Source organism: Mesocricetus auratus, unplaced genomic scaffold (assembly GCF_017639785.1).
Source record: "Mesocricetus auratus isolate SY011 unplaced genomic scaffold, BCM_Maur_2.0 Super-Scaffold_100013, whole genome shotgun sequence".
NCBI classification, from domain to species: domain Eukaryota; kingdom Metazoa; phylum Chordata; class Mammalia; order Rodentia; family Cricetidae; genus Mesocricetus; species Mesocricetus auratus.
Genome location: NW_024429196.1, coordinates 43,101,723 through 43,118,257, shown reverse-complemented (window position 1 = coordinate 43,118,257; position 16,535 = coordinate 43,101,723). Strand labels below are relative to the sequence as shown.

Here is a 16,535-nt window from a genome sequence, read left to right as displayed (position 1 = left end):
CTCTCCTAAGCGGACTGGGGTCTCCACCTAAGCTGACTTGGGAAGCATAAAGTTTTCTTAAAGCAACCGACCGGTCTCTGTGTCATCTATCCCGACCACCTCGCTACATTCTCGGATGCAGGCCGCACAGCAGGTGCGACATTTTTATGTCAGTGTTTATGAGGGAATTGGTCTGTAATTCTCTTTTTTTGTTGTTGAGTTTATGTGTGGTTTGCATATCAATGTGACTGTTGCTTCATAAAAAGAATTTGTCAATTCTTTTTGTGGAACAATTTGAAGAATATTGGTGTTATCTCTTTAAAAGTCTGGTAGAAAGAATTCTGCACTGAAGTCATCTGGCCCTGAGCTTTTCTTTTTTTGGCTGGGAGTTGTTTATTTGATATTGATTTAACTTTGGTAAGTGATATCTGTTGAGAAATTGTCCATTTCTTTAAGATTTTCCAATTTTGTGAAGCATAAGTTTTTGAAGTATGACCTAATGAATCTCTGTATTTCCTTGGTGTCTGTTGTTATATTCACTGTTTCTCTTTGATTTTTAAAGTTTGAATATTCTCTTTCTGTTTTTTAGTTAGTTTAGATAAGCTTTTGCCAAAATGGTTGATGTTCCCAAAGAACCAACTCTTTGTTTCACTGATTCTTTGCATTGTTCTCTCTGTTTTTATTTTATTGATTTCAGCCCTCAGTTTGATTATATCCTACCTTCTACCACTGTCAGGTATGTTTGCTTCTTTCTGTTCTAGAGCTTTCAGTTGTGTTGTTAGGTCACTAGTATGAGATCTCTCTAGTTTCTTCATGAAGGCACTTAGCACTACGAACTTCCTTTTTAGCACTGCTTTCATTGTGTTCCTTGAGTGTGTTGTGCATTCATTTTCATTGAATTCTAGTAATTTTTAAAATTTCCTTCTTTATTTCTTCCTCGACCCAGTGTTGATTCAGTAGTGAGTTGTTCAGTTTTTGTGAGTGTGTAGAATTACTTTTGTTTCTATTGTGGTTGAAATCCAGCTTTATTCCATGGTGGTCTGATAAGGTACAGGAAATTATTTCAATTTCCTTGTATCTGTTGAAACATGCTTTATGACTGAATATTTGGTCAGTTTTTGAGAATGTTCCATGAAGTGCTGAGAAGAAGGTATATTCTTTTGTGTTTTAGTGAAATGCTTTGTAGATACCTGTTAGATCCATTTGAGTTATAATATCTGTTAGCTCCTTTATTTCTCTGTTTAGTTTTTGTTTGGATGACCTGTTCATTGGTGAGAGTGGGGTACTGAAGTTCCACACAATAAATGTATGAGGTTTGATGCATGATTTAAGTTTTAGTTATGTTTCTTTTACAAATGTGGGTGCCCTTGCTTTTGGAACATAGATGTTAACTATTGCAGTGTCCTCCTGGTGGGTTTTTCCTTTAATGAGCATGAAATATCCTTTTTCATCTCTTTGGATTAATTTTAGTTGGAAGTCTATTTTTTATAGTAGGATAGCTATGCCAGCTCCTTTTTAGGCCCATTTGACTGGAAAATTGTTCTGCAACCCTTTACTCCGTGTTAATGTATCTCTTGGATGTTGATGTGTGTTTCTTGTATGCAGCAGAAAGAGGGATCCTGTTTTCCTATCTATTCTGATAGCCAGTGTCTTTGTATTGGGCAGTTGAGTCCATTGATGTTGAGAGATGTTAATGAACAATGATTATAAATTCTTATTATTTTGTTGATAGCGATGGCGGTAGTTCTCTCTCTCTCTCTCTCTCTCTCTCTCTCTCTCTCTCTCTCTGTGTGTTTCCCCTCTTTGGTTTTTGCTGGTATGAGGTTATTTATAGTCTGTGGTTTTGTGGGTATAATTAATCTCCTTGGGTTGGAGTTTTCCTTCTAGTATCTTATGTAGGGCTGGATTTGTGGATACATATATTGTTTGCATTTGACTTTATCATGAAATATCTTGTTTACTTCATCTATGGTGACTGAAAGTCTTGCTGAGTATAGTAGTCTGGGATGGCATCTGTGGTCTCTTATAGTCTGCAAAACATCCTTCTGGATTTTAGAGTCTCCATTGAGAAGTCAGGTGTAATTCTAATAGGTCTGCCTTTGTATGTTACTTGGCCTTTTTCCTTTGCAGTTTTTAATATTCTTTCTTTGTTTTGTGTGTTTATATTTTTGTTATTATGTGTGTGAAAACTTTTTTCCTGTTCCAATCTATTTAGTATTCTATAAGCTTCTTGTATCTTTATAGGCATGTCCTTCTTTGGGTGAGGAAAATTTCCTTTTATGATTTTCTTGAATATGTTTTCTGTGCCTTTGAGTTAGGATTCTTCTCCTTCTTCTATTGCTATTATTCTTAGATTTGGTCTTTTCATGTTGTCCTAGATTTCCTGAATATTTTGTGTTAGGAATTTTTTAGATTTAACATTTTCTTTGGCTGACAAATCTAGTTTTCCTATCATGACTTCAATGTCTGTAGTTCCTGTTTTCTTATGCAGATTTTCCATTTCCAGAATTCCCCCCGTTTATGGTTTTGTTTGTTTTGCTTCTATTTTCATTTTCAGATCTTGAAAAGTTTCCTTGCCTGTTTTTTTTTTCTGGCATTCTTAAAAGGATTTTATTCATTTCTTTCCTTAAGGACCTCTATCAACTTTGTAAATTTGTTTTTAAGGTTGTTTTCTTGTATTTCACCTTCGCTGAACTGATCAGGTCTTGCTGTTGTAGGATAACTGGGCTCTGGTAGTGCCATATGGCCCTTCCTATTGTTGATTGTGTTTTTATACTGGCATTTAGGCATCTAGGTTATGTCTAGGTGTTAGTTCCTGACTTTGTCTTTGTTTTAGATAGTTGTTTTATTCCTTGGTATCTGTTCCCTTTCTGGTCTTCTGGCCTAAGTGGTCAGGAATTCTGGTGACTAGCAACCCTTTGGATCCATCAGGGTGTCTCCAGTGGGGATTTTGTGGCCTGCAGGACATCTGGGTTTGTGGTCCCAATGTTGCCTCTGCAATTCCAAATATCAGTGTGGCCTCTGTGGTTCTGAGTACCTGTTTGGTTTCAGGGATTCATAGTACAGGGTGCCTCCAATACAGTAGAAATTTTCTGACAAGGTAGAGGCCTGGGATATGGAACTCAGAGAAAGGGGTGCTATAGGAGGTTTGTGGACCAGTTTTTGAGAGTGTTAGCTAGCTGTAGACAGTGTTTTTCTTGGATTCCTAGTATCTGTCTGCCTTAGATAAAGCAGAAGTCTTCTACTGAATGTGGTTGCCAGAATATGGAGCCCAGGAGAGGTGATTGTTGAGCATGCTTTAAGAAGTGTTAGTGGGTGGTGGGTGGTGGGTGATGTCTTATCTGGAGTCCCTGGAGACAACCTGGCCTCCAGTAAAGGAACCAGGGGTGTGGGGCCAGGGAAAGAGTTTGTACTTAAAGTCTTTTTGCAGAAGTCTTTTTCCTCCTTTTCTGCAGAGTATGATTATTTCTATTCCTAAGTGTCCTCTGTCAATCTTTGTGCTAACAGGCTGCATAGGCTATAGGCAGTGCTTAATGACCTATCCAGAGATCTCAGAGTTTAGATGCTATAGGAAATACCTGTCATAATTTCCTTAGGAGTCAATGGGTAATATTTTATACAGGAGGATCACATACTTTGCATTTTATTCATGCTCTGTGTTTCTTCAGTCATCAGCTTAGGGTAAAAATGCAAGCAAAGCTAATCCTCTGGGAGGCAACTAGTGTATGCTTAATACTTCTTAATAGAACTGATTCTCCACTTACCCCAGTCATGTTCATGTCAGTGTCCATGTCTCAATGACTATGAGTATGATATGTCACTGACCTTTCCTCTGACAAGCAGGGACAATGGTAAATCTAAGGCTTAAGCTTTCATATTGTTTAGCGGGTAGCTAAGTGGCCTCTGCTCCCTGTACCAAGAAAACAGTGAATATAGTGCCAATGGCATAGCACAGTATGTACCAGGCTGGGCATCCCAGCCGCCACAGCTCCACAAACATGGCTGTGACGACCTGCAAGTGCACAGAGAACATCCATGAGATGAGTGCTCCAGCTCTCCTGTCGGGTTAACCAGCTGCTTGGTGCCTGAATCACACAGGGTAAAAGAAGCATACTCTTTGTGGTGTGGTTCACGGGACAGTGTTGAAAAGCATTTTCATCAGAGCATCTTCAGCATGGCATGGCAACTGGACAATAAGAACACAGGCATTGTCAGTCTGCCTTTCCTTTTAATTTGTCACTGTTGGCGTAGTTTTCAGTTTCTAGCTGAAGACAGCAGAAAGTTTGATAAACACACATTATTATTTCCCATATCTCTAAATTTTTCAATACTCCATTCATCAGAAAAATCTTTCTGCAGACACCAAATACATGAAGATCTTTTAAGTATCATTCTCCTGCATATTTTCAATCACATTTAATAGATCACATAGTATGTGAACTTTACAATGTACATATTAGGTCAAACTCTCAAAACAGAAGCAAATTTCCCAGCCCATGAAGGTCACACAGAGCATGTGCACATGCCTCTGAATGCAAAATCCTGTATACCAGCTTTCCCTCTAGCATCTTCCATACTAGAGGACCAACCACCAACAGGGCTGTGTGCTTAAAGAGGAAAAGTGAAGCTATCATTTAAAAAAGTGCTGTAAGGTGTGTCTATGAAGAGAACTGCAGTGAATCCTTAAGGCAAGTGGCTTGTGGCTCTCTGTAGCCTGTCCGGGGCAGTACTGCCTAATCCTGTATGTGTGGCTCCATCTCGGAAAGCAATTAGCTCGTGCTTTTCTTTGGGTTTGGTTTTTTGGGGGCACTTCTCGCTTTGACATTCTTCTTAGGGCTGGCAGCTTTGGGAACAGGTGGCTTTCCTTTTGGCTTGGGAGGGTTACTGCGACTGGTGCGGCTGGCTGTTCGCTTCTTGTCCTGAACTGTCCTCTGCTGTTCACGCAGCCTCTCCTCCCACTGCTGGGAGACAATGTAAATGTAACTATCACATGCATGCCATCTTTTATGCTGTTCAACTGACATGAGAACTGACCCGGGAGGTTTCACATTAGTGCCGTTCCACTGTAACATCAAGGCAATCACCATAAGTTCCCTGTGTTGGGCACTTATGTGTCCCGTGACTGGAAAGCGCTCCATATGCAAAGAAGTCTAAATCCTCAACTTGGTTCTTTGAAGCTCACACAGATCATCTAGGCACCATTGTCAGAATCAGTAGAAAGCACATAGAGATTACTTGCAGAGTCCATAGAGCCGCTAAAAGTTCTTGTCAGAATTCAAAGTCCTCCAACTGTGTCTAGGGCTCAGGCCTGTCACCTGTTTCTGATGGCAAGCCTCATGATATAGTATCCCTACACAAAAAAGCATTCTAAAATAGTGTTGCCATCAATAAAAGCAGGAATATATGTTGTCTCCCTGCAAAGCCAGTAATTTACTACATTGGAGTAATTACCTATTCCCAAAGGAAAATAAAACCAGTAGTTCCGCCTTCTTCATTGCCTCTTCCAAGACCCCTTGTGCACAATGCTGATCATGCACAGCACTGTGCTCTATAGATGCTGTGACTTTTGTTGTATGTATGTACCTACGGTAAAGTTTAACTAATATGTTAGGCACAGGAAATGTAATGATATCACGAATAAAATTATTGCATCCATTTCTTATAATAAATGTGGTTTCCCTCAAAATGCCTTTTTGTATTGTTTTGTATTTTTAAATTGCCTGCAGGTAAAAAACAAACAAACAAACTAACAAAAACCAAAACATGAAACACAGAGAGGCAGACAAAGGGGACCTGCTGTGACCCACTAAAGTGCCCAGACCACTGTGGAATGAGAACAAAAGTTGTGGTATGATATATGTATGCATTACGTATGTATGTATGTATGTATGTATGTATACATTTATCATTTTAGTGTGTGTGTACACACATGTGTGGAGTGTGGAGGTCAGAGGTTGAATTCCTTTCTTCATTGATTTTTCAATTATATTTTTGTCTTTGGGAACCAGAAACACAACTCTGCTAAAACATTTTATCTCATTACAGTGAATACACTTGCTGAGTAGCGACATAGTAGCATTTGGTTCTGTTTTACAGGCATGCTCAGTGTTCAGTTCTTTTCTCCCTAAGCTAATTATTAATATATTCCTTTGTCTTGCCTAAAATTTTTATTCATCCAAACTGAAAAACTGGACAGGAATAATTTCTGTTTTGAAACTAAAATATAAATTCTCCTCAATATGTCTACATTTATTTTAAAGGGTTCTTTAAAATTTGTAGATGATTTCCATCTTGGGTGAGGAGAATATTATAACTCTAACATAACTGTCAACATGATAGTTATATTATAATTAAAATTATGCATTTAACCACAAATGGATTTCTTTTGCTTATGATTATTTAGAGACATAGCTTACATTATTTTAAATGCAGCACAGTATATTTAGTTGTGGTATGCATTTTACAAGTATTTGCATGTCTGCAATTATATGTTTTAACACCAATGAACACTGAATTTTGTACTGTTTATTAGGTTATACTATAAGTAATAATATATAAAAAAGAAAATGCTTAATTTAACCTGGAAATAACTAATGCCTTATATTTGAGTATAAGCACATCAACTATGAGGTTGGGTAACTTTTCTGATAACAATTGCAAGTAAATTAGGTATGATTCTCAACTGTAGATTTAAAAGACAGGAGCTATTGCCATTCCATTACTGGCTGTTGTTGAGAGCTTGGAGTGAAGACATTGTGGTAAAAATACCCAATATGTAGAATTTTCTTACAGTCATTTCTACTCATGCCCACCTTTTGTTGGTTATACTTACTATGGACCTTCTACTAAGTTGATCTCTCCATTTTTCAACTAAACAGTTTTCAAGAAGCATCATCCTAGAAAAGAAGTAAATTTCTTTGCAATTAAATTTTGGTTATAAAAGTAAAGCATTTACCAATACAGAAAATCCGACTTGTTTTTTGATAACTCTTATCCTAATAACTGTTTATCTACTATTGATTTTTTATCTACTATGGATTTTTCTTGTTCCTATATGTTTTCTTGATCACACTGCATATGCAAACCATACTTTTCATTGTTATATTTGGTTTCTGGAATGATTAGAAAACACAAAGTAAACTATAAACTATATATAGTACAACATAGATATGCACTTAGTTGTTCTCTATTTTGCGTTTGTTAATCTAACATTACTCTTACTGTGTTCCATAGACTTGCACAGAATAGTGTGCACTGGAATATTGTTTCTTTAGATGGGTTCTGAAACAAGAATACTGGGCCAAAAGGACCTTTTCGTTTTTATGTTTTGAGAGGTAGTGCAATGGTTAAGAGAACTGGCTGCTCTTGCAGAGGATCTGAGTTAGGTTCCCAGCACAATGCAGAGGCCAACAAACATCTGTTAGCTCTAGTTATAAACGATGTAATGCACTCCATGGGAGTGGCACACATATGACTGCACTCCATGGAGTGGCACACATATGACTGCACTCCATGGAGTGGTACACACATATGAATGCACTCCATGGGAGTGGCACACGTATGACTGCACTCCACAGAAGTGGTACACATATGGTGCACAGACACACATATGGCAAAACAGACAGACATGTAAAGTAAAAATAAATCTTTAAGCAAAGATTTTAACAGAGTACCAATCATTTAAAAATAGTCTAATTTTCATCTAATTCACTAGCATTAAAATACAAAATAAAGTTAGAATCTTCTGCTTATTTGAGCTTCAGAAATGCAGAGGTAAATTTTAATGTTTATTTACTGTTCATACTTTGGGAAATTATCTTTGAGTGGTAATTTTAGAGAATAATATCTCCATCTTCATCATATCCATTACAAAGTCATAGCCTTTTCTATTGGCTATTGTGACTGTTGTACACATAATATCATCCAGTTAAAATGTACACTGACATTTTCTCTTGCAATTTCTTATGTTGATTTTGTGCTTATAAAGTACTTTGCATTTCAGGTGTCATATTTCTAATCATCTAATTTTGTCATTTTTGACCATGGTTCAGCAACTTAATCCATTTTAAATTTGTCTTTTAATACTGTGAAAAGAACTTTTATAAATAAATATATATTTGTAACTAATACATTCAAATGCTATGGTGTTATCACATTTCCATCATAAAATACTCTTCTATTTGTTTAAATTATTTTCAAGAATATTTCCCTTAGTTGGATTTGCTTCTCACATGCCTATAACTCCTGCTATTTGGAACAGAGACTGATGCAGGAAAGTTGCAAGTCTGAGGTCTGCTTGGGCTAATGAATGAGTTCAAGGTCTGCCTGTATGACATTATCTTAAAATAATAAGTAAAGTGAGGGTTGAAGGCTTAACTATGCAATAGAGAGCTTGGTCATTAAGCACTCAAGGCCCTGGTGCAATCCTTGGAATTTGAGATAAGTAAAATAAAGGGAAAGCATTTCTTTTTCTTTATATGTATCTGTATGTCTGTTCTTAAACCACATAGTTTCAAAATGAGTAGTTTTATGCCAGTTTTGTGTCTTTTCAAGATATATCTCTAATTACTTTCAAAATCTTCTTTACATGAATCCCCGTCTTCTAAAAATAGTTGCACTGATTAAGTCTATAATCCACTCATCTGCCCAGAAATTGAATGACTAATGACCTAGAATGTCCCCAAATTAACCCTGCTTTATTAAAGCTAATAAAAGAAATGAGTCCAGAAGAACTGAACATATCTTGAGAGAGACAGTTGTAAGTAGAAGGATGGTTTGAAAGCTAAGAACGTGCAGCTCTATAGGAGGGGTATCAACAACGGATAGAATGCATAGCCAGGCATTGAAATTATGATATTTTGAAACATGCATTTGCTTTTTAAGGTTAGAGGAATAGAATATTGGGGTTTATCAATAAGCAACATATAAGCATGAATGCCAGAGAATAAAAGGGGGGGTGTATATAAAAACATGTGATTTTCCAAGATAAAATTATTACAAGTTTTGGGGTCTGTCCTAGGACTTGAGCTGAAAAGTTCAATTCTATATTCTCAGGATTGTACTGATATATGAACAAGAAAGATATGAGTAAAGGTATGTGTGTGTCTATTCAATTGTCTTTTGCTTTATAAAGGTTTAATTTGACATTATATGTTCTCAGATTCAGAAACCATCTTAAAGTTTCCATGTGTGTTTGTGTGTATGCAATGTTCAATGAAATGTATTTTAAAGTACACATTAGGAAAATGTAGAACTTTAGTCTAAGGTGGCTTCTAGTTAGCCTCTAAGCTACTGGACAGTACTTTAAAATTCAGACCCCTTCATGCTGAGACTGATAAAATGACTTAAAAATAACTGCTCTTATTCTACATAATTTGCTTGTTGATGTATTCTAACTTACCTAATAGTTTCTGAATTAGATTTTTAAAGATTCTATTTAAGTATTTTTCTAAATTACCCTCATTCTATTAACTGGAAATTTAGAATATTCAGATAATTAATAAACTTATTTAGGAAATACAGCATCCCAGAAAAGACATCTACTAACATAATTTTTTTCAAAAACAACCGGCATTGCTCTGTTCTTTAAAACCATGACTGCTAAGTGAGATTCATGCTCCATATGCAATTCTTCTGCTCCTTGGAACCTACCTTGATCGCCACTCGTAACACATGATTAGGACATCTTGATGGGGCAGGATATGTGGACACTGGCAGGAGGAATTCGTGATGAGGGGAACTTGTGTTCGAGGTATGGGTGAGGAAGATTTGAAGATCTCTTTTACATCCACCACTGTTGTTACTTCATTGCAACCACTCCTCTGGATGGCTTTGATTTTGGCATGAATAACTGCAATTTAAAACTCAAGTAAGTGCTGTTACTGAAGCCTTTGGGGGAACTAGAGACAGTGTGCTAGGGCCAAATCAGAGCCTCTCTCACAGCATTACTCCTGTAATTACGGTCATGTCCAAGCTCTCTAAGTACAGGCAGAAAACCCACACTGCTAAATGCAAAACATCCTATCTTTTTCAACGTTGTCTTAAAATTCATGAATCACATCTCAAAATCAAAAGGGAATTAGAAGGCCAGCATTAGCCTGGATGTACAGGTCAGTCAAACCATGTAAACAATTTTATCTGTTTCTGCTTTCCCTTTTATGAGTCGGAGGACGGCCATCAGCCATAACAGCCAGGTTCCCCGCAGAGTGCTGACTTTTATCTAACCACCACATATCCTCCTATACTCCAGGTTGAACTCATTTCTGAATATTTTAGACAGCCTGAGACCTAATGTTAATATTTTCCAACTGCAAGGAATCTTTGAAAGATGCTGTTTTCAATTCATTCTTTTCACAAACTGACAGTGATGACTCAGGGAAAGGGAGATGAGATTGTTATTACAGGTGGATGTTCAGGTCACCACCTTTGATCAAGTTTTAAGTTCCAGATTCTTTGGACCCTTGCTACTTAGTACTTCTAGTAGAATCGCTGATTAGCCCAATAGGTCTGTTTTGGATTCCACCATAGGAAGCTGGCCTGAGGAGGAGCTAAACATTTATCAGTTGAGCAGTTCATTGCCAAGGTGCTTCTAAAGCACGGCACCCTAAAGATAATGGTAGCAGGGGTTAGATAGCCTCTGGTTAGACTTGGGCTGGATCTTGGCAGACAAGAATAAAGCAGATAAGATTAAGACAATGTCTACATGGAACACGTTTCAAGAAAGAAAGATAGCTACTCAGAAGAAAATTTCTGTTGTTGAATTGTCCATATTGGTTATTTGTGACTCTCAAATATGACAGCTGAACTGCATGTTATTTTTCCAGAGCTCTATATCTCCCTACTTTCTTATGTGATAAATAATCTAAAGCTTCTTACTGATACTTAATTTCATTTAAAACGTGAAAACCAAGTTGATAAACTATACTTTTCCTGTTACTTTTTTGTTCTTATTATTTTAGGAGAAATAATTTTAAGAGATGCAACAGGAGATTAAATAGCCCAAGTAAACACTTGATTTGTTTTTATCTTTTCTTTTCATGTATATGTGCGTATAGTGTGTGTGTGTGTGTGTGTGTGTGTGTGTGTGTGTGTGCACGAGCACATGCATGTATTTGTCATATATGGGTGGATACATACATGTGCTGATGTAATCAATTAAATTGCCTCAGATCTCAAGTACATATGTTAAAAGAACACAATTAAATTTAACTCCAAATGATAATAGTGGAATTAAAACCTTTAAAATACCATGACTGATTTTTTTCTTTTGGAGGAATTACTAAATGGTTTGTTCAAGTAAAAGAAAGGAGGGTTAATCATCTGTAGCTGTTGATGAGGGAAAAGGCACATGGTCAGGTCTTCATCTTTTGGTCTTCAGAGAATCAAATCCTGGTCTGAACCCTCATTCTTGCTGTAGTGAAATAACCGAGAAAGAAAACATTGGCCCTCTGCCACTTTCTACACAGTTGTTTTCACGGAGACAATTTCTTATGTGTGTAATTTATTTTTTTTCTTTGACTTACCCAGAAAAGCAAGAAGCTTTATGGTTGTTGTTGAGAGTTCCAGAAACCATATAATTAACAACAATAACAGCAACAAAATCCATCATCTCCCTTTCTTTGACTAGGACATCAGTCTGATGTGTTTCAGGGCAAGTCCCCAAAGCAAATGTCATTTTCAGAAGACTTACCATAGCTGTAGTTTTTGCTCAGGTATGTTGCCAAAGTTGGCTTCACCTTTTTGCACTTGCACCGATCTAAAAGAGACAAAAAGTACATGGGAAGTGGGGAAGGGACATCACTCTGGGCACAAAGCAAGGGGCATCTGAGGATGGAACTCACCAGGGCTCAGGCGTTTACAGTCAGCATCAAAGGGCCTTTCCTGCATCATCATATCTGGTGTGATGTCTATCCACTTCACATCTGGAACACAAACAGGACCATGGGGTTGTAGTCAATGACTGGGTCCCCTCATCCAAACTGAATAAGGAATCATTAGCAGCTACAAGCCAATACAAACATCCACTGTAAAAACAGCATATGATTATCACCCACTTTTCTCATGGCACTGCAGGCTTAAGAAAGAAGTCTATGAACCAACAATTTGCTTACTCAAACAACTTGATATGGAATGAACATCCATGACACCAACCTGGATCAATCTCATACCCATCCCCCTCCTAGCCATCCTAGCAATTCTGCGATCAAAACAGGCAGACTGTTCCCACATTGCCACCTCTTACTGTCTTTCAGAAGCAGTCTTAAGCCACATTACCAAAACTAAGCATAACTTCCAGGCATGTATGAGATTTAAACAGTTGTTTAATTTAATTTTTTTCTGATACTCTTAGTAAGAGGCGAGTTTAAAGCAAGGCTCACAAATCATGCCAGTCCCCTTGAGTCACATTGTAGAATCAGTCTGTTTAAATAGTGGGTGATCTGACTTAGGAGAAACCTCCGTAAAATAACGCAAAGCTGTTCTCGGGTTTCATGTCAAGAAGTGAATTCAGAGTGCTCCTTCCAACAAAAGCAGTAAAATAGCAGGAAGGAGAAAAGCAGGAAGCGACACAGTGATCAGAGTAGCTAACATGCCAGGGTACTGGGCTCAGCGACCACAACATAGGAACTGAGTGGAGTTTATCTGAGTTCCAGGACTACTACATTTATTAACCTTACTCCTGCAGGGGAGTGAGAATCACTATTGCTCTTGGAGAAAGGACTTCCAATCAGCACTAATTCAGAGTGTATTAGCCACCACATGGTGGAACGACTCAAGCGTTAGGTAAGGTGAAGGACATAGGCTTAACACTGACCCACATCCAGTAATATCTGTTTGCTGTGATTTTTGTTTCTCCTATCTACCTTAAATAAAAACAATTAAATGGCTTACACCCAAGCAACCTTCTCCCCAAGTCCTTCAGAAATCCCTTGAGAAATCCCTGTGAAGTAATCTTCCCTGCTTTTCACCTCCCTCAAGGCTCAGTGAACTGTTATGGGACAGGAGCTGGTAGGCTGTACATGAGACCGCCTGTTCATCATGTAACTGTGTCGGCTCCCGGACTCTCTTGTCCTCCTGGGGTACCTCCTCCAGCCTTACCTTCCGGAAGGTCAGTGACTATGGCCTCGGGAGAGATGCACACTCCACGGTCGTAGACGGGCAGCTCATCGCAGGCCAGGCTCTCTGGCCAGCTGTGGTTGTACATCTTCATGAGGGGCTCACAGTCGTCGCGTGCGCGCTGGCACACAGACTTACAGGGCTTGATGGGGTCGTGTAGGAACTCCAGGGTACAGATGGGTGCGTACATGGCGCAGAGGAAGAAGCGCAGCACCGAGCTGCAGTTCACATCCACCAGCTCCTCGTACTGCTCGATGGCCAGGATGGCGTTCTCCTGCGTGCTGTGGTGCAGGTGGTTGGGCATCCGAGTGATGTTCCAGGGCATGTGCCGGCACATGGGAATGCGCACAGCCTCGCAAGGTGCGCCGCGCACGCACAGCGCCAGGCGCAGCCACAGGCACAAAGCCACCAGGATGGAGAGGAGCATGGCACTGTCCTCCGGAGCTGATGTTGACAGAAAGACCTTTCTCTTCAAGCCTCCCAGCTCTGCCTATCTCTTCACGTAGGAGCAGCAGGTGAGCTTTTCTGCCAGTACGCACCGATAGGGAGTTCTGGAATCTGGCTGCAGATCGCCTCTGGGCGCACCGAGCACCAGCAGTGCCAGCACTCAGCCTCCAGAGCACCGACCCGCGCAGGAAGCTCCAGTCTTGAACCCCGCAGCTCGGAACGTAGCCGGACACGGCCATTGCGGGACTCTATTTATCCAAACTCGTCCCCTGACGTGGGCTCAGCAGCCTTGGCAGCTGGGAGCTCAGAGTCGGCTCCCAGCTCTGCTGCTCCACCCCCAGCCTCTTGTGCAGAAGTGGTGACATCATCTCTGGCGCCGGGCAGCCAAGGTCTTCAGTCCTGCATTCCCTCAAAGCCCCTCCCTTTTTAGGGTGGCTAGTCCTTTTTTCTTCAGATCAAGAAAAGGAACACCTCGCATTCAATCATTTGTGATACTTAATACAAGACAGTGCAGGGAAGACTTTGAAGAGAGAAAAACACAATCTTTGCTCAGTTGGCCTTAAAGTTTCCCTAAGTATAGGGTTGGAGCAACGTGACCCTTTGGTCGCCCTTTAGTGTCGAAACATTTGCTTTTTCTTTCCGGTAGGGGGCGAGAGAGGTGCCGTGTGGAGCCTAGAAAGCCCAGCGAAGTAGGTGTCAGAAACAGCACCGACCAGCAGGACAGTTTATATAAGCCTCCTCCAGCCCGCCCCCAGTTGTGTGGGGTTTGTTGTTGCTACTGATGTTGTTTTGTGGCCACTGGGCTTAGTTCTGGCTCAAGTTTTACCAGGTATTTGGTCAGTGCCTGCTCTAGGAACTTAGAACTGGCCAGGGGTGCAAGAGCATCTTTGGTTGGAGAAGTTTCTCTGCTTGTTTCCTTTCTCTAAATATTAATTCATGAACCCACCATGAGTGGAAACCAGGAGAAAACAAAGACTACTTGAGACAATACATTCTGAAAAAGTTCCCCAGTGCAACAGCCTGGTCTTTGATAAATTACAGACTATTTTTCTTGAGTAACAATCCACTAGCTTTGGAAAGCAAGTGTACATGTTTATTTTTCCTCTTCTTTGCATTAGTAAGAGGCAGCACAATCAACACTGGCCTCACTATTCCCAGAAAAGAGGTGTTACCGAAGCAAGTTCATATCAAATGTCTGGCAGTCAGACAGCAAGGCTTCTGGTGTAAATCTGCTGTAATCATTAACAATAAGAAAACATGTTGTCTGAGCATTAATCTTTAAATCTATGGTTGACCTTGAAATCCTGTTTTAAGGAAGCTCGTTTGCCTCTCCAAAGCTGAGAGAATCTGGCTGAGGCTTAAAACAGCTGGGCAAAATGGAACAAAACAAAACAAAACATATCTGCTGTGTCCTCTTTATTGGGTAAGGTATGGGGACAAGCACTTTCAAGACATAAATTCACTTTAGAGTTCTGATACTATTTGGAAACTGCCCAGAGTGCCTCCAGGCTGATTGAAATAGGTATTCTGCTTTCTTGCAGGAAAAGTGTCAAGTTCCAAGGATGCCAAATCAAGCCAGAAAACATCAAGCAGAGCGGGTGGCCCAAAAGAAATCTCAAGCCTTTTCCAGTAGTGAAATCCCAAGTCTAAATCCTTCACTGAGCAACAAAGATTTTCAGATTAAGTTCCTAATGAGAACAAGAGACAGCAAAACTTGCCATCACTTTCCTGGGAGCTGGCAGGGGAGGGCACACTTGGAGAAGGATCACTCTTGGGCAGCCAATTTGAAGTTGTTGCATATTTAACTATGCAGGCCCCTTACTACCTCACCTCAAAGTTTCATGGGCTTTGCTGGTATTCCCTGATTGCTTATTCTTTAGTAAAGAGAGGGCTAGGGATATAGCTCAGAGGTAGAGCACTGACCTAGCATGGGGAAGACCCTAGCTTCATCCCACCACTGAAAGAAAACAAGTAACAAAGGAAAATGTTAAGACAGGTATTTGGGGCAAAGGAGAAGAAGTGAAGTTCACTGATGAGCTCATCCCGGGTTTGCCCTCAGCCTGGAGGAAGCTGTCTTCAATGCTGTTTGTAACCCCAGGCCCACTCCAGTCTGTCTCTTGCATTTTATAGACTGTGTAATATAGACAGCCTTGGAAGGACTCTACAAAAAGTCTGTGATTCCAGCTTTAACACTAAAGCCATTGTCCTCTAGCTAAGTGCTTCTCTGGGGTGACTCCCTTTTGGTCCCTCTGTTCTTACTTCTCTCTCCTTCTAAATTCCTGCTGCTCTCCAGGATTGCGCCCTCGGCTCTCTCACTCCTAACTCTCCACTCTACTCCAGCTCCCTCCACCTTGGCACTTTTGCAAATTAGGACTGAATTCTTGCTCCTTATTTCAAAGCTCCATTCCACACCACCCATCCCCAGTTCTTTAACTCAGCCAGATTCTCTGGCCTGTACTACACGTAGCTGCTTCTTTCCTGGCACTCTGCCACTCTGTCTGAACCTGTGTATTCTCCCTGTGGCACCTGAGCAAGCTTTCTAATGAATATCCTTTAGAAGGCCCCTCCCTAGCCCTTTTCTGGACTGGTGGCTCCCATAGTTCTTAATAATAATAACAAAAATACTTAACAGATTTTAAGATTCTAAGTGATGTGGCTCCAGAATGCTCTTCTAATGCTTGACCTCTCCTGTCCCCTCCCTATTGTACTCCTGCCCCCCCCCCCAGGAATACCCTCAACCACTTCCTACTGGCTCATTCTTCTTCATATTTGCTATTAAGTGCAGATATAAATAAAATTGTAAAGCAGGGCTCTTTAAAAGTAAAATGCTTCCGCCTTTAATCCCAGCACTCCTTTGGCAGAGGCAGGCAGATCTCTGTGAGTTCGAGACCAGCCTGGTCTACAAGAGCTAGTTCCAGGACAGCCTCCAAAGCCACAGAGAAACCCTGTTTCAAACAATCAAACAAACAAACAAACAAACAAAAAAGTAAACTGCT

General features: G+C 40.0%; 1 protein-coding gene across 1 annotated transcript; it reads right to left on the bottom strand.

Moving 5' to 3' along the window:
- Positions 1 to 4,187: 4,187 nt before the first annotated feature.
- Positions 4,188 to 16,202, bottom strand: Sfrp4 (secreted frizzled related protein 4). The gene is made up of 6 exons (XM_005071813.4): positions 13,075 to 16,202; positions 11,820 to 11,900; positions 11,669 to 11,734; positions 9,631 to 9,829; positions 6,812 to 6,875; positions 4,188 to 4,940 (listed from the first exon to the last, which is right to left on the bottom strand). The coding sequence occupies exons 1-6, from the start codon at positions 13,517 to 13,519 to the stop codon at positions 4,749 to 4,751; spliced, it is 1,047 nt and encodes a 348-aa protein (XP_005071870.1). The 5' UTR covers positions 13,520 to 16,202; the 3' UTR covers positions 4,188 to 4,748.
- Between the last annotated feature and the right edge of the window lie 333 nt (positions 16,203 to 16,535).

Excerpts from the sequence above, each read along its gene's own strand:
- Sfrp4 (XM_005071813.4), bottom strand. The coding sequence starts at position 13,519 with ATGCTCCTCTCCATCCTGGTGGCTTTGTGCCTGTGGCTGCGCCTGGCG. Across the intron at positions 11,901-13,074 it reads AGTCACTGACCTTCCGGAAG|ATGTGAAGTGGATAGACATC; the intron begins GTAAGGCTGGAG and ends TTTGTGTTCCAG. Across the intron at positions 6,876-9,630 it reads TGTTACGAGTGGCGATCAAG|GATGATGCTTCTTGAAAACT; the intron begins GTAGGTTCCAAG and ends CTTCTTTTCTAG.